Source organism: Carassius gibelio, chromosome A5, assembly GCF_023724105.1.
Source record: "Carassius gibelio isolate Cgi1373 ecotype wild population from Czech Republic chromosome A5, carGib1.2-hapl.c, whole genome shotgun sequence".
Classification (NCBI taxonomy): Eukaryota; Metazoa; Chordata; class Actinopteri; order Cypriniformes; family Cyprinidae; genus Carassius; species Carassius gibelio.
Window position 1 is genome coordinate 32,401,628 of NC_068375.1, and position 18,548 is coordinate 32,420,175.

The window sequence follows — 18,548 nt, forward strand, 5'->3', positions numbered from 1 at the left end:
TTCCATTTACAAGCCTAATGGGACAAACATTAATTTTCTGTTTGGTTAATAGCATATTATATGGAGACTATGAAACAGCTCTCTTTCATTTGATAGTGGAATCCAATACGTTAAAATACTTTGATATGAAAAAAAACGGCTTATTGCAGAAAAAATGTATATGCACTTTAGATAAGTAAACCCACAATTGATAAGTTAAAAATTTTGGTATTTAACGAAACTAATAAATATGGGTTGTTATCAACTGATTACTGTGAAATAAGGTGGATATACAAATTATTATAGTGGGTTCTAAAATCTATAAATGTTTTCGCTTTAATTATTATGCAGCAACTCAATGCGGAACCTTTAATGTCGAGAAAACCGTTGCGAGTCGGATCTGTTTCTAGGACGGAACCAAAACAGCCACGTAGTGTAGGCAGGAGCACGTCTGAGGTTGGTGCTTAAATACGTTTTATACTTTCTTCTAATCTCCACACAAATTAAACACCATTTCACGTGTACATTGCTTTGCAGAAGAACGGTCGTGTGTAAGTGTCATGCGTCAGTTGCTTAAGGTTTTTAGATATCGTGCGTGCGATGTTAGGCTGATGCTAATGAGATCAGATATTTATAATAATAAAGTCACATTGACACTGTATCTCCTGTGACTTTTTGCCATTTTTATTAATATTGTTATTTATTTTTGTGGCGGTGCATTCATTTTCAAATCATTACTTTAAAGCCAGAGATACTGTCCCTTTCCTGAAAGTGACAGTAAATTACAACGGCGTTGACAGCCTGATCCGTCCATATGTGATTTTAAAAATGAGTATATTTGTGTTGATTTTACAGTCATGTCATCTTCGGTTGCAGGCCAGTTGTAAGTTGATAAGTTTCTTAAACCGTGTTAGTCTATAGTTAGACTCTTGTTGATGGTCACTCTTCATCCAACACACTGTTGTCTTACATTATGCTATAAAAATAGAACAATATGTCTTGTCAGTTACTAGACTATCATGACACTAAGCTATAAAAGCTGGCTGATTTCTAAATACTAGAACAAAATAAACTACAGTACTGATTTTTACAAGAAATAATTGTTCAATATCCTACTTCTTCCATTTTCCTCCCCATCCTGTTGCTCAGTAAGAATCATCATCACCTGTTACTTATTTCAAAATGACCAAATAAAGCATTCACTTCAGTGAATGAGTGGAGACTACAGAATTATTTTAAAGTGGATTTCTAGTTCAGAATATATTTAATTTGATTAATATTAAGACTGAAAACCTAAGTGCTGACATCTTAAAGTGTTGATGGATAACTGTGTTGACTAAAATATATGACATAAAACATAGAATCAGTGGACTTTTATTTAAACCTCTTCCATTTGAACCATTAAGTTAAAAGTTTTAAAGTTGGTGAATTGCTTTTTCCCTTGTTGCCAAAATGGGGTGGTGTGGCTTAGATCCTATGTCAACTCTCAAAAACAAAGGTTCTTCTTTTTATCTTTGCAGGAGAGACATTTGTGGTTTTGTGAAGGGAACTTCATAGAAACAAAAGACAAAGTAAGAATTAAACAGCTAGTGCCACGTGCAATAACTGACATAAGTGTGTCAGCATTGTGTCCTTGATCAAAACATTTAAATATACATTGCTTCAGGGAAAAATATCCCTGTAATTAGTGTACCATTAGATGAGTTAGAACCATCAGCATCGTGACTAAATGATAGTAATTAATATATTTTGCTGATTTTGCTTTATTTGAGCAATAAATCTTGAACTCTTCTCATAGTAGGATGACTTAAAATAATGTTTCCATTCTTCAGGATCACAGAGGACTGAAGCTGTCTGTACCGTCCAGGCCAGCCTGCAGTCTTAGCCGAAGTTTACAGAGCATGAAGTAAAGGTGAATTGCATTGGTGAGACCCAGCTTATGTTCATGGATGCTAGAGCAGCATCTGAATTGCAAGAAATATGGAAAATGGAAATAAGGAAACAGCCTCGTTTGAGGCCAACCCTCAGCATCCGGACGCAAAACACGGCAAAGATCCAGACAGCAGTGCTGTTGAATCCCTGAAGATGGAGAGATCACTAGTAATGGAGAAAATCCCTAATGGTAAGTGTTCTCTTGAGATGAAATTTGATGGATGATGTTGCAATTAAATGGTTGATTTGATCAGCATTGAGCCTGTTCATTTGTACTTTCTGATTTATACACGGATTCACTGTTAAGCTTTTGCTTGAAAGTTGTTTGTTGTGTTCATTCAAAACCTGGCAAGATTTCAGAGTGAACATTTGCTGTTTACTGCGTCACTTGGCTTTGAGAAGTTTTTTCTTCCCACTTCTTCCAGTGCCATTTGTTACCTTATAAAGACGTGTTTTTTTTTTCCAGATATATCCACAAACGTCCCTGTGCTTTCAGTATCAGTTTCCTAAATTGTCACTGTAGCTTGATAAGGCCGTTTGACTCGTTCGGAGAAAATTTAGCAAAAGATAACTTTCAGATCACCAATTACGTTTAAAGTTTATGCGTGATGATCAAAAAGCACCAGTCATAACCTCTTGACCTAGATATCAGCAGCAGGCTAATTTGGCTTAGTACTTTAAAAGTGCACAAAGTAACGTTTTACCTATAAATAAAAGAATATTGCTTTTGACAAATATGCAAAAAATTATGTACACTTGAATGATCTGAAAAGATGCCCCAACTTAATAGTGGACTATTTGTTGATGGACACTTCTCTCTGTGAAATAATGAATTACGGATGACAAATATGCCTATAAATGTGACTGTTTCCTACAGAATTATTTGTATTAATTTGCAATAAGTTTAAATTTGTTAGCAAAAGTTAAATGTGATAGTATTGGTCTTGAGCTAACATGAACTAACAGTGAATAGTTGTATTTATTTTTAAAGACTAATTTCAAGAAAGATTAATAAATACTGTCTCAAATGTATTGCTTAATGTTTGTTACCAAATTGCTTTAGCATTGAGTGATGCTTACCAAAAAGAAAAAAATATATAAAAAAGTGCTCTCTTTGGGAACACATGAATATTTTTTTTTCTTTTTTTTATAAATTCATTTTATTTGATTGCATTTTACTTGATTTACTTGCATTTAAGTGATTTCATATGGTCCATATACACTGTACACATAACAGGTGAGGTACGTTTAAATTAACATGCTATTTCATCCATGCTGATTGATATATTGTACTGGCTTGCAAAACACAAACAAAACCTTAGTGCACCTTTAAGTATAAAGCTCTTTGCTGAATCCCTTCTCTTTGTTTCAGGTCATGTCAGAGCAGATCTGTTGCCAAACGGAGAGGCCGTGGTGGAGGGTCAGGAAACTCACGGAAGCAGCACCCCACCTCTGGCTACTCCTTCCCCGGGCAGCCGCCTTGCCGATTCCCCTCTGAGCGCAGAGCTGGATCCAGGTTTGGCCTCTTTCCCTGACAGCCTAGAGAAGTCTGAGGCAGCTCTTGCAGAGGGCTCTGTTCACAAGGGTGACGCATTGCAATCGCTCAGACTAAGTATTCCTATGCAGGAGACTGAATTGTGTAAGCATACGATACTGGATAACACCCCTCGAAACATCCCCTTCCCTTCCTGTTGTGTTGTAATTCCCCCAGTTTATCTTTTGAGGCTGATTTAGGCTAACCCTCTCTGTTTGGTGTACCCTGTTTTTGCCTGCTCCTCCGTTTTGGCTTGCTCAGAGATTTTAGTGGGAATCTCTTCATTGCATTTTGTCCCCTAATGAATTAATAAAAGGCTATTTAGTCTCTCCTGTGATTGTGAGTGCTTTGATTTCGTACGTTTATGACAATTCTGTGTTAGCAATCCTGGGGTGTTGGTGTGCTGGTTGGTGATTCAGGAAAAGTTAAGCTTTTCTGGGAACAACATGAATACTGGCAAGACTACATGCATCTTGTTAAGACAATTTGGCTTGGAGGTGAAATATGGCTGAACTAATAAGAACTAACTGACATAGAAGCTCAAGGGCACTTTTCTCTTTTTCTGACTAAGGCAGCTGGAATGGCTTATTATGGGATGCAGAGCTCACATGGTGTTTGCTGTACCAGGACCAGCATGATGCTTCACTTTTTAAAGACTAGGGATGGGAATCAAAAGACATTTTAAAGATTCTGGTTGCATTTCCACTTTTACAGTTAACCCTTAGCATTCTGATTATAATTAATTTCAGATTTTCAAAGCATGCATGCATAAAAAAAAAAAAATTGTATCAGTCTGTTCCACCAAAAAATATCTAAAATTTGCATTTACATAGACCTGTTAAATAAAACTAATTGCAATGAAACTATGAATAATTTAATTCAGTGCAATTAATTGTATACCATTTTGTTACAGATCCATTCAGTTCTTGGAACCAGTTGTCAGTTGTTCCTATCCCTAAAAAAAGACATTGTCAACCAAGCATGTTTCAGGATTGATGAGCTGTCTTTTTTTTTTTGTATAATCAATAACCTGATGCATTCAATCCAATACTGCTTGGTTGAGAATATCTAAACTTTTCACTTTATTTATGTAGCAGGGGTTTTTGTGTTTTATTGACCGTGTCTTTCTTGTAGCATCGAAAGAGCCATCTGTGGAGATGGAAAATGAAGAAAAGATCCGTCAGGAAGCTCGTCGGCGTCTAGAGGAACAGCTCAAACAATACAGAGTACAGCGGCACACAGAGAGAGTGAGTAAGCAAACCAGAACTGTCAGTTTCTGTCAAATTACTGATATTGAATTTAATGGATAGTTGGCCAAAAACTGAAAATTGGCATCATTTACTGAGCAAATAATTTTGGATTATTATTATTATTTATTTATTTATTTTATTAAATGTTCCTATTGGTGGACTTGATGGACTTAATTTTAGACATAGATGAACTCTGTCCTGTGTTGCATACTGTTTCTTGTTTTGCATGTTTAATCCTCATTTCTTTGTCCCATTCAGACCAGGCGTTCCACTCCTAAGAGCCGCGCTTTTAGCACTTTGGACCCAGAGCTCATGCTCCATCCCGAGGGTCTCCCACGTGCCAATACTGTCGCTATGACTAAGGAATACTCTTTCCTGCGTACCAGTGTTCCCCGTGGTCCCAAACTGGGCAGCCTTGGAATCCCTTCCAACAAGGAGAAGTCCAAATCATCTCGCTCCAACAAGATCCACTCTCTCGCCGACTACAGAACTTCTGAATCTGATGCTCAAAGTGCAGATACGTCTGGTGGGGTAGTTTCATCATCTGGCGACACGTCGTTTAGCTCTCTGCATTCCACCATCAGCTCAGTCTCCACAGTTTCGGAAATGAGCATCAGTTCTGAGACCAACACCCATTTGGAATCATCTCGGCTAATCAGAGGCAACATCTCAGAGGTTGATGGTAGCGAATCAGGTTTCAAAGCTGATGGTAATGACAGCGATAGCTCATCCTATAGTAGTGTGTCTACTCCAGGGACATATAATATGTTAGCTGCAATAGTGAACCGGCCAAAGGCTCCATATACTGTCGAAGGGAGAGAGATTGCTCCAGAAGCCATGGGACACTTTCCATCACTGCATGAAGTCTTGCAGACAGCCACTGAAGAGAGACACATGGAAGAGGAAAGAGAGGGCAGTGTGGAGCCTCGCAGTCGCAGGGACAGCTTCTCCAGCAGGTATAAGTATACAGTTTTCTCCAGTTAGTCCATTCTCAAAATATTCTTTTAAGACGTCATCATCTGTCTTTAAACCAGCCCATCAAAGCCTCATGATAACCATTGAATTATGCATTTGCAGTGTGTCGTATGGGAGTTCTGTGATGGGGACTCATGATGAGATGCTGCAAGTGCTGAAAGAGAAAATGAGGTTAGAAGGACAACTAGAGTCTCTTTCCTCCGAGGCCAGTCAGGTGAGGTATTAGTAGAGTCCCAAGAATTTGTACATTAACTTTTAAACTGTCTTATATATGTATAATATTCATTCATCCATTCATTCATCCATTGTTATACATATGTCTTTTAAAATGTGGATGCACATTGATTTTTGTAAAACCTTCCTGCATTTCCAGGCTCTGAAAGAAAAGACAGAGCTTCAGGCCCAGCTGGCTACAGTAGCTGCTCAGTTGCAGGGCCAGGTAGAGCAGACCCAGGCCAGTCACGAGAAGCAGAGCACCCTCACCTCTGAGGTCACTACATTACGCTCCAACTGCTCTGCACTGGAGAAGGCCATGGTGGAACTCCAGAGCAATCTGGAAGGGAAAAACGCCAACCTGGCCTCGCTGGGCAGTGACCTGCAGCTGGCTGAAGAGCAGTACCAGAGGCTCATGGTCAAAGTGGAGGAGATGCAGCAGAGCCTGAATACCAAGGACAACACAGGTAAAGACAGTGGTAGATGTACACATCAGGGTTGAGCCTGATCAGTTGGGATACTCAAAATGTCAGTCTTACTAACTACCGTATTTTCCGGACTATAAGTCAGACTTTTTTTGCATAGTTTGGCTGGTCCTGCGACCTATAGTCAGGTGCGACTTATTTATCAAAATTAATTTGACATGAACCAAGAGAACACATTACCGTCTACAGCCCCCAGAGGGCACGCTATGCTGCTCTATGCTCCTGTAGTCTACACTGAGCAGCATAGAGCGCCCTGTTGCGGCTGTAGACGGTAATGTTTTCTCTGGTTCTTGGCTCTAAATAAATGCGACTTATACTCAGGTGCGACTTATAGTCCGAAAAATACGGTATTTGAAATATATTAGTAAAAAAAAATCATTTCTGTGCCCACTTGACTTTGAGTACATGCTCAAGAGTAATCTTGAGTAAAACTATAGATAATTATATTAATGATATGCTTATTTATAATAATATATTAAAACGTTTACATAACTTTCTCCTGTTTGTCATTCTTCCACTTAGTCTCTGAATTACGGCAGCAGATGGGGGGCCTACAGGCACAGCTTCAGAGGGTCCAGAGCGAGAGGAACGCTCTGCAGAGTAGACTGAAGACGTCGCAGGCAGAAGTGGACTCCCTGCAGCAGCTGCGCCTCTGGTACCAGCAGCAGCTGACTCTGGCACAGGAGGCACGAGTGCGACTGCAGGGAGAGATGGCAAACATGCAGGTATAAATGTGTACACACCATTCTCTATATAATCGTGTATGTGACGAATAAAAATCTGGAATCTTGAATAATGGCTCACGATTGTCAAGTTGTGAGCTCCAGAAGGTAATGTTGTTACCCATAATAAATATAAACTACCATACCCAGTTTGGGGTTGGTAAGATTGTTTAATTAAAGAAGTTTCTTATGCTCACCAAGGCTGCATTTATTTGATCAAATATATATTTAGATGATTAATATTAATATCAGTATATTTTTTCTAAATTTAATACATTTTAAAATGTTATTTATTTCTGTGATCAAAGCTGAATTTTCAGCATCATTACTCCAGTCTTCAGTGTACCATGATCCTTCAGAAATCTTTCTAATTATTATTTTTGTGGGAGCAGTTTTAGAATAGAAATCTTTATAAATGCAACATTAAAAATGTATGTATTGTAAATAATATTTATATAATTTGTCATTAATTTAATGCATCCATCTGAATAAAAGCAGCAATTTCTTTCACAATCTTATTGACCCCCAACCTTTGAATGATAGTGTATGTTTTCAGAAAAGATGTTTATCAGAAAGATTCATAAGCAAAATGGCCATCTGTAGTGTGTATGTTTTTTTTTTTGTATTTTTCCTTTCAGGCTGGTCAGATGACTCAGATCGGAGTGTTGGAAAATCTAAAGATGGAGAATGTTACTCTATCTCACAAACTCACAGAGACGAAACATCAATCTATAAAAGAGAAGGAACGGATTGCTGTGCAGCTACAGAGTATAGAGGTCTGGAGCACTAAAACTCTTTCTGTCAAACTGACATATTCTCTTTTATTGCTGGCATATTTAGTATCATATATTTCCCTGAAAGCAGACCTGTCATTTTGTTATTATATCACACACACACACATATATATATATGTAATGGTTTTAAGTCAGTTATTTCTATATTTTGCTGTGGTGTGTCAGTAGGAAATATTAGATTACATTCCTAACATTTCCTTTGTCATTAATTATATTAATCCAGTGAGATTTTTGTTTGCACAAGGTGTCTGAAAACAGCCAGTGCTCCACACAGAGATCTGATCTCACCATCATCCAGTCTGTCTGGAATAACATGAAGAAACAGAGTAAACTGAGACAGACTAAATCCAGATGAACTGTGGCAATGCCTCCAAGACACTTCAAGAAACCTACAAAGCTACAGTACTGTGAACAGTTTTAAGCTCTAGTGCAAAAATGCTGTAAAGTGAGGAAGGTTTAAAAAATAGTCATATATAGATTTTTTTTATCAATTAACTTCTATGTACTAAATCAAATTAACATTTGGTTTGACCAACCTTTGCATTTAAATCAGCTTTTGTCCTAGGTGCACTTGCGCATTGTTTTTCAGGTTACTTTGCAGGAAGATTTCTTGAAGTGTCTTGGAGACAATGCCACAGTTCTTCTTCATTTAGTCTGTCCTGTTTCTTCATGTTATTCCAGACGGACTGGATGATGGTGAGATCAGATTTCTGTGTGATGCACCTGCTGCTCTCAGACTCCTTGTGCAAACAAAAATCTCACTCTATTATTAAAACGAATGGCAAAAGAAATGTAAACTGATATTTTGTGCTGACACACTAAAGCAAAATATGGAAGTAACTGACTTGAAACCATTTGTTGGTGAAAATACTCGTGGCCTAAGACTGTATGTATATTATAAATTTTTTTCATTACATTAAACTGACTAAAAATAAATTTTCAGTTTAGTGTGCTTTAAGAATTTCTTTTAAGGAATAAATTGAATCAAGGTTAAATCTAAGTATACATAATGATAATAATAATAATAATTTACTGATTGTTATCCAGACGGACATGTTGACTCAAGAAGCGGCCATACATCAGATCCAGGAGGCAAAGTCAATGGTGGACGAAGATCTTCAGCACAAACTGGAAGAGTTTGAAGAGGAGCGAGAGCATCTTCTCAAACTCGCCAACACAGCCACAACACTGGAGAGAGAGCTAGAACAGGTATCTGAATGCTCACCAGCATGTGTGAGCACACACTACCATATTGTCTTTTGTGGTGTATTCTAGTATTCAGTATCTGATCTGGTAATTAAAAACCCATCACCATTGTGCTCTTGAACAACACTCTTAATCCCAGGTTTTTGTAATATGTTGGATTTTGGATATAAGCATCCCATAATAATGACTCAAATGACTAATTCGTCTCCTTCCAGGTCAAACTCATTCTCTCCCAAAAAGACGCCCAGCTGGAATTGCTTCAGCGTGAGCACCTAGAGCTGATGAAGCAGCTCACCAGCACTCAGGAGACCCTCCAAACCAAAGAACAGGCCCTTAATCAGCTGGAGGCACGATACCAGGAGCTCCAGACTCAGCTGGAGGAGCTTCAAACTGACGCCACAGCTAAAGAGGAGACCCTGCAGTATCTCCAAAATGAGAAAATAGTCCTGGAAGTTGCTCTGCAGGCAGCGCGAGCCGATAAGAGCGAACTGGATGAAGGAGCGGAAAGGCTAGGAGAGGAAGTGCTGGTGGCATCAGACACTCTTGACCAGCTTAAGCAGGAACTACAGGTTAAAGCAACCCAGGTGAGAGGGTTGAATATTAGTGATGCGATTTTTTTTTTTTTTGTATCAAGAACTTTAGAATTAGTTCAGATTGAAATTTTTCCTTTCTTTCCACAAGATTGAAGCTCTCCAGCAAGAGAATGGCACCCTCAAAAAACAAGCACAGAAACTGAAGGATCAGTTCATGCAGCAAAAGGTACACGTTTTGTCATTATCAATTGATATGTTCCTGAGTTCCTGTGGCTCAGTGGTAGAGCATTGCTTTAGTAGTGCAGAAGGTTGTGGGTTCAATTCCCAGGGAACATGCATACTGATAAAGAAAAAAAAATATCCTGAATGCACTGTAAGTTGATTAGAATAAAGGGTCTGTTAAATACGTAAATGTCAATAATATAGTCCATGACATGTTTTCCTTAACATAGGAAATTCCATTTGGTCCTAAACATGAGTTTTATCAATTTGTAAAACACTTCAATTTCAGTAAGGCATACATTTTTTTTTTTTACTTATTTGTTGCTGGAAAAAATAGTTGACAAGTTTCTACCCCCCAAAAAAATACATCTAATGCTATTGAATCAACAAATTTGCCAACTGGAAATCGGTAGATGTGTCCTTGATCTGCTCTACTCTTTCTTGCAGGTGATGGTTGAAGCTTACAGGAGAGATGCCAGCTCCAAAGATCAGTTGATCTCTGAGTTGAAGGCTTCTAAAAAGCGTCTGGTGTCTGAGGTGAAGGACCTGAAGCAGGAGCTGTTGAAAATGGAGGGAGAAAAGAAGAGCTCAGACCAGGAACAGACTCGCCTGCAGAAGGAAGTGGAGAGAGTGCAGCAGCAAATGAACAGTCTGGAAGCCCATTTACAATCCGTACAAACAGAGAGAGACCAACTTGACTCTCAACTGCAGGTACACGCTGACCGCATTACAAAGATCTTCAAGGATAGACTCTTTTGCCACCTCTTAAACAAATTAATACTTTAATTCAGCAAGTATGCATTAAATTGATCAAAAGTGACTGTAAAGACAGTTCTGATGTTACAAAAACACTTCAATTTCAAATAAATGCTTTTGAAATTTCAATTCATTAAAGAATCCTGAAACTTTTTTTGGAACTGGAAAGTTTGAGCACCACATCAGCATATTAGAATGATTTCTGAAAGATCATGTGAAGACAGGACTAATTATGCTAAAAATTCAGCTTTACCATCACAGAAATAAATTAGATTTTCAAATATATGACAATAGAGAAGTTATTTTATTTTTTAATAATATTTCACAATATTACTGTTTTTACTATATTTTTGATCAAATACATGGTACTTGAAGATCATAAGAAACCAAAAGAACAACAAAAAAACTATTATTCAAAACCTTTTGTACAAAAGTGTTTAGCATATTTTGACACACTCCACGTTGTTGCTTTAGTCCCTTCAGTTTGACCAGAACCAGCTGGCGGCAGTGACCGAAGAAAATGAAAATCTGAAAAAGAGGATCGAACAAATGCAAAATGAAGCCAGAAAGTGAGTCACAAATCACACCGCCTCTCCTGCCATACGGGTTTCCATAGTGATCGCTGCTCAGTCTTTGACATCACGAATATGGTGTGACACGTAGACAATAGTTCATGTTTGCGTGTGATCTTGCACCTCAAAATTAAATGATGAGAAATTGGGGTGTATTTTTCCTGTTTCAACTTGCGTATTGAACAAATAAAAAATGAGGTTTTAAAGGAACATCTAATGGTGAAGTTATGCACAATTATGTGCCTGCTCTTTCCTGCTCTTTCTTCCAGGGCTATCTCAGAGCAGAAGGTGAGGATGAAGCGTATGGGCACAGATTTGACCAGTGCACAGAAAGAGGTGAAGGCCAAGCATAAGGCCTATGAGAATGCAGTTGGTATTCTGAGCCGGAGGTTACAGGAAGCCCTCGCCGCCAAAGAGACAGCTGAAGCCGAAATTGACAAACTCAGAGCTCAGGTTTCAGAGGGTGGAAATAGCCAAGAACTTCAGGTAAACTGGTACTGATGGTCTACAACATAGATACTAAAAGTTAAAAAGAGATGCATAAATCCTGAAAACATTTGAAACAAAATGATTATAATTCTCATATAACTCACAGTGGTGCTGTGCGAAACTATAGTTTATCTTCTTTTACAATAATGAACTGACGTTTATTTGTTGTTATTGCTTCAGAGCAAGGTGGAAGCCCTGCAGGGACAGCTGAAGGCAGTGAGCCAGAGTAAAGCCATGCTGGAGAAAGAGCTACAGGAGGTCATTACCCTGACTAGCACTGAACTAGAGGACTATCAGGAGAAAGTGTTCGAACTGGAAGATGAGGTAAGAGAAAACTTGTTTCTTAACGGCAAATCAAATAGAAACCTGTATGATTCTTTAATAAACATGTTTACATGGTCAGAAAAACAGTTTGGATTCTGTATGCTCAACTAGTCTGCATTTATTTGATCAAAACAGTAAAAATTTTAATATTGTGAAATGTTATTACAATTTTAAACAACTATTGTGTGTGTATATATATATATATATATATATATATATTTAGATATAATAGAAAGTAAAAAAAGAACAGCATTTATTTTTAATCAAATTTTCTTCAGCAGTTTAAAAGTCTTTACTAAATTGAATGATCTCAGACTTTTGAATGATAGCATGCACATTTCCCCCCATTTAATCTGTAAATGTAATGAACTCTGATTCAAATAATTGAATAAACTCAATTACTGATTTGTTCATTTCTTTTCATTTTCTTTTCATTTCACTGATAGTTTTGTTTAAAATGTTGTGCATTTTTCTCTTGTATTTAGTAATTTGTTGAATGAATGGTTTCAAAATTAAAAAATCTAAAACTTTTTTTTTTTTTTTTGTGCACAGCTTCAAGAGTCAAGAAATTTTAAAAAGGGAATTTGTCGCCTGGAGGATGCTAATAAGAAGCTTGCACTTGAACTAGAGCATGAGAAAGGGAAGCTCTCAGGGCTTGGGAAATCCCACAGTGCATTGCGGGAACATGCCAATATCTTAGAGGCTGCACTGGCGAAGAGAGAAGCAGATCTTGTCCAACTCAACTTACAGGTGTGATGCTACAGATTATAATGACCTTTTTGTTGTTTTAAAAAAACAGTCTTTTAATCAATATCTTTTTTTTTTTTTTTTATTTACAAAAGTTGTTTTATTTTTTTCCCTTTGTTTTTAACATCTCAGTAATCTTTCACATCAGGTTCAAGCAGTGTTAAAGCGTAAAGAAGAAGAGGACCAGCAGAAGAGACAGTTGGTGCAGACGCTACAGGCTGCTCTGGAGAAAGAGAAAATAAAAGTCAAGGATCTGACTGAGCAGGTTAATATGTGGTTTAACAGCTGCATGACATTTCCAGTTACCCTTAATAAAGTCTCTAAAGCCTTTGGTTTGTTTCTTTACGTGCATGTATGTGACCTGTGTGTTTGTACGCTTTGTTCAGGTGGCGGAGGCCAAGCTGGAGGCAGCCCATAACCGCAGACATTACAGAGCAGCCATGTTGGAACTCAGCGAGATCAAGAAAGATCTGCTGGCCAAGGAGGAGCTTATCAAAACCCTGCAGAAAGAGGCTAAAACACTGGAGTAAGTCTTTGTTTTCTTGAGTTCTAGGATCACAGCTGCCTCTGAGGCTCATAATACAGACGTAGTCACACTTCAAGAGATCTTTACGAGGTCCAATTATTCTAAAGTAATGAACTGATGATTGTGAGCTAACAAGGGTAACTAAAAAAGCAACATCAGAGATCAGTGCTTCTGTCATTTATGATGATGAGCAGATGTTTGTGACTTTTCTGATTTTGTTGGTGTGTTTTGTGAGATTCTTTTCTTTCTTTGACAGGGCTCAAGATGAGAAGCACTCTGAAGAAGTTTCTCATTTCCAGGAGCAATTAGCTGATGCTCACACTCAACTCCAGATCCTTCAGAAACAGCTTGATGATGAGCTCAGCAAACAGCCCCTTACTAACCAAGAGGTACAATGCGTCTCGGTTGCAAAGCAAAGCAAAGTCAACTACCTCACTGTTTGTAACCTTCTGCACTCGCAATATACCTGTATGCTTGTTATGCCTTACATTTTTTGATTGCAAGGATTCAGATCCTGGATGTAAGTTAATGTCAGCAAATTAAGTGCAAAAGTTGGACCCCCCCCCCCCAAAATCCCATTCATCATTGCATAATTTAAACTATATTATTGCCCGGTGTAGGGCTGGGCGATATATCGAACAATACGATCATGGGCATCTAGTCAGTAAATCTGTTTCTGTGATTAGCTGTAAATCGCCATCACCTGCTTTTATCGAAGGCAATTCATCTTAGATAATGAACGGGCTATTGCGTAGCTTGTCAGTGATCTACAACTCTGTCTGTTAAATGCCGCTCCATTTAAAAGCAGTTGATGGCGATTTACTGTTAATCACGGAACTGGCCCGGTCATATATTTAAAGTTGGATGTATGTTATATCCAGCATTATTCACATAAAGTAGTATATACGATGTAGCAAATCTCATGTCTATTATTGTTTATATCGTCACAATGTAAATTATATCATTGCACAACTTTATACAAGTTAGATAGGGTACATGTTACTGTTCTGAAGTAGCAATATGCAACTTTTAGGGGTATATAAGGTACAAAGGTATCTCTTTAAAGCGGTCATATAATGCCTATTTTCCACAAGTTGATATGATTTTTTTCAGGGTGCCACACAGTCAGATGGCTCGATCTGAGAAAGGAGAAAACATTTAAGGAGTTTACAAAAAAAAAAAAAAAAAACACTGGGTGGATTATTATCATTATAGGGTGGTTGTGTACACACACTGCCAACACACATTTCAGTTCAAACAACTTGTAAAAGTGCATGTAGCATTATATGACCCTTTTAAAGATATTGCCCAAGAGACATGCTGTTAAAAAAAACAAAAACAAAAGTATGCATTTAGCAGATGCTTTTATCCAAAGCGACCTACAGTGCATTCAGGCTAACTTTTTTTTACCTAATGTGTTCCCTCGGAATCGAACCCACAACCTTTTGCATTGCAATGCTCTACCACTGAGCCACAGGAACACTATAGTACATTACAGTTAAACCCTTAAAGATAAAATTTTTTGTCGGTCTACATAACAGACCTACCACAAGTTAGTTTTATTGATGGCTTCGAATGCTATATTGAAGAATTTTGATATCCGTATTGAGAACTGTGACCCATTCCCATTCGGAATTACTATTTATCATATATGCTGTGTTCCTGTCTCCCTGCAGGTGGAGGATCTGAAGTGGGAGGTGGAGCAGAGGCAGCGGGAGATCGAGACACAGAAACAGCAGCTGGAGATGGTGGAACAGTGTCATCAGAGAGAGATGGACATCCTGCAGGACACTCTACAGGTCGGATACGCTACCTTGTTCAGTCAGAACACGTATTATGGTTGTTTTCTTCTGAATTCTGAGGGTTGTTTTTGTTTGATATGGTGTGTAGAGGATAAAGGTGGAGCTGGAGGTGGTGCAGGAAGAGCTCAATGGCACACGGAAGGATAAATTCATGCTGCAGGCTAAAGTGGGAGAGCTGAGGAGTAGCATGAAGACTGTTCTCCAGCAGAACAACCAGCTCAAACTGGACCTCAAAAACAGCAGGCTCAGAAAGGTAAGACTAATGCTCATTTCAAATATAGACAACATGTACATTTGTGTGATTAAATTATTTTCTATCCATATTTCTGTCCCCACACCAGCGGATGGATTTAAAGGGGGAATCCACCCCTGTAACGCCAGTAAAAATCCCAGACTGCCCTGTTCCTGCTTCACTTTTGGACGAACTGTTGAAACCCTCAACATCCGTCAATAAAGAACCTCTCAATAACCTCCACAACTGTCTGAAACAGTTAAAGTAAGACTTTTGCAGACCTTACCATACCTTTCTATGTGAAAACTAGAGGAGAGTGGGCACACTGTCCCACTATAAGAAAAAAACAAAAACGTTATCGAACTGAAATCATGCAATTATTGGATATCTTCTATGTAGTTTTGGCTGATAAAGTGGCTTCCAGTATTCATTTTCAAGCTGCAACATTTCAATTCCTTTCTTTCTGATTAGACAATTAAAAATAAATGAAATCATTCATTGTTTTCCTGACAAAATGACACATATTTGTACCAGACATATAAAGTGAATGAGGAAAAAAGTAATAATTTGAACCCAAAGTCTAATTACAAAAAACCTCCCTTTTCATATAAATAAATTTCATATAAAATCCTCATATAAAAGCTACCACAGCCACATAACAGATGGCGTTTTCCTTGTGGGTGTCTCCTTTCTCACTCATCTGATGGACATTTCTCGTAGGCAGGAGATGGACAGCCTTCAGAAGCAGATGGAGGAGCACACGGTCACAGTGAAGTCGCTGGCCAGTGCAGAGGAGGAGCTCCAAAAACTGAGGCTTCATGACAACAGCAGCAACGATTTACCAAATAAAGAAGAGAATGATAAGATACAGGAAGAGATGCAGTCCTCCTAATCCACAACGAATCCTTTCAAGACATTATCTGAGGAGAGAGTTCAGTTTTATCTTTAAGGGCACTTTTAAGGTTCTTTTGTTTATTTCTTATCGACTGCCAATATTTGGCTTTATCTCTTTCCAACCAAGATTGTTCGGGTGAAACAAAGTGTTTCTTCATACCACAGCTTTATTTTAAGAGGGTCATTTTGGTGTTTGTTTGTGTTGTGATCACTATTTATTTTTAGTTTAGTGAATAGAGCTGCTCTCTCTTTCTGATATGATCTGTTATCTCGCTTGCAATTTCATAGTAGTCGCCCACAGTCGTCGTTCAGCTTTGATTTAGTTTTCTTTCTCATCTCATATGAGGTGCAGAAAGAGGTTTGAGAGGGCTACTGCTAGGCTGCTTAGTCCTGCAGAAGTGAAAAGAACCCACAAACATCCAGGGCGCCAGACTCCAGTGTTATAGTAACTAGTGATATATTGATCTAATTGGTCAGATGTATATTCTACATATCCGTCTGGTGGTAGTTCTCACTTCCTGCATGGAGAATTCAGCAGCTGAACTGTTCTTCCATTCCTCTGTGCCTGTGAATGAGCTGATCTCATTCCATCACTGGACAGATGCCTGATCTTGAGCTGTTCCCTGCAATATAATGCAAATATAATCAACTAAACAATACAAGGCCCTTATATCAATCAAGCATTTTCTCTCAACTCTTTTTGTCCCCCCCCTCCGCCATAAACAGAACATTCTTAGTTTTTCCAGGCCTCAAATCAAGTCTAAAGCGATGCTGATAACTTCCTGTCTACATGCACACTGTGTTCGGCTTTACCCATAAGTCTCAGAGTTTAGATCCACTGTTTCGTAACACATTCTTTGTGGGTACAATAATGCGACCTTGATGATGCACTTACAATATTATCCTTAGCACTACGGCCTCATTCTGATTGAAACTCAGGACCTGAAGCCCCAGGAATATAAGTGTAAGACTGGGAGAAAGTATTGGCCCTTTTGTACAGGGTAATATATTATAGATCAGATCATTCAATATCAGCTTGTATCTGGTTTGTTTCTATGGTTTGCAAATGTGAGATCTCATACCAAAAGTCCGAATTTGACTTGTTTTCTTTAGGGCTGCGCCTTAAAATGAATCCAATAAGGAAACCTTTAAATACTGCTAAAAATGTATAGCTTGAATGAATTTTGTTGTTGTTGTTGAGAGATCTTGGGAAATAGTGTAAAATTGGTTGAATGTGCTTTCGAAAGCGCTGTTGAGTGTGTTGTACTTATATTTATAATATATATGAAATGTGTCGACTCTATTGCACAATTGATAAAGCACGCTTACTGACTTTCAGGTATGGACAGATGTAAAATGTTACTTTTTGATGGGAAGATTTTGCCAGTTTTTTGCCCAATACTATGTTCACTTATTTAAAAAAAACATTTTCACTTCCTGAAATTCTTATGGATAATTTGTCATTACAGCCTTAATTATCAAAAATGTGTGCAAATATTTTTTGCATAATGTATTTTAATTGGGTGTAATACTTCTGTCTTTCCCCTGATGTCTTCATTTCACAAACTCCATTTGTCGGTTGTGTCTGTGGAGCTGGACTTACCCATGTAATTGGCTTGAACTGTTTTAAATGTGTTCTGAGATAAAGACATTGATCTCCATGTACGGTAAAAACCTTTAGACTGCTATAAATGATTAAGACATAATGGGAAATGAAGCTTTACGCACTAACATGTACACTTACTGTCAAAGGATTAACACATATTCAGTGGAAGGAAGGGAACGGTTTTTAATTAACTAAAAAAATATACTGTTAATTACTGTACTGATGAAAAGCACGAGTTTCTGTTCTGTGTTTATAAATAAGAAAAAAAAAGTTTAACTCAGCATTTTTATGGGATGTACCATATTGAGTGTAAAATATAAATAATTCTGTAAAATGATCTTATCTTTTGTCATGTTCTTTGAATTAGATTTGTATGTGTGTGTGTGTGTGTGTGTGTCTGCCTTTGATTTAATTGGTAAAATGTAATATTTAAGCTTTATACAGCTTTATACAAAACTCTTTATTGTAGAATTTGAACAGTAAGCAGATGTATATATTACATGACAGTTTTTATTTAATAAAACTACAAAGCATGTTACACATTTTAGATTAAACTGAAAAATTCAATTGATATATGACATGACAACTGGAAGGCACTTGCCGAATTAAACGTAATTAATGTGAAAAATATATAGCACACCACAGTTTAAAACGTTTATCGTTAAATAATGTGTACTGCTTCACAAGCTTTTGTTTGTGAACAACTTTTCATTAATTTTAAATTTTAAAACGTACACATCAATGAATAAATAAAT

The 18,548-nt window shown here is 37.7% G+C and overlaps 1 protein-coding gene across 5 annotated transcripts; it reads left to right on the plus strand.

Annotated features, from left to right (window-relative positions):
* The first annotated feature begins 329 nt into the window (after positions 1–329).
* Positions 330–18,130, plus strand: LOC128013265 (golgin subfamily A member 3). 5 transcript variants are annotated; one of them, XM_052596121.1, is made up of 25 exons: positions 337–435; positions 1,500–1,550; positions 1,812–2,101; positions 3,284–3,550; positions 4,580–4,692; positions 4,954–5,651; positions 5,773–5,884; positions 6,044–6,350; positions 6,891–7,093; positions 7,729–7,866; positions 8,932–9,093; positions 9,306–9,674; positions 9,772–9,849; positions 10,293–10,556; positions 11,076–11,170; positions 11,443–11,659; positions 11,843–11,986; positions 12,539–12,736; positions 12,882–12,998; positions 13,120–13,259; positions 13,516–13,648; positions 14,936–15,058; positions 15,150–15,314; positions 15,403–15,557; positions 16,014–18,130. In XM_052596121.1, the coding sequence occupies exons 3-25, from the start codon at positions 1,960–1,962 to the stop codon at positions 16,183–16,185; spliced, it is 4,512 nt and encodes a 1,503-aa protein (XP_052452081.1). In that variant the 5' UTR covers positions 337–435; positions 1,500–1,550; positions 1,812–1,959; the 3' UTR covers positions 16,186–18,130. The 5 variants fall into 5 exon arrangements, with proteins under 5 accessions (XP_052452112.1, XP_052452081.1, XP_052452091.1 ...); XM_052596131.1 differs by having other exon boundaries at positions 3,284–3,427; XM_052596113.1 differs by lacking the exon at positions 1,500–1,550 and having other exon boundaries at positions 340–435.
* The last annotated feature ends 418 nt before the right edge of the window (positions 18,131–18,548 follow it).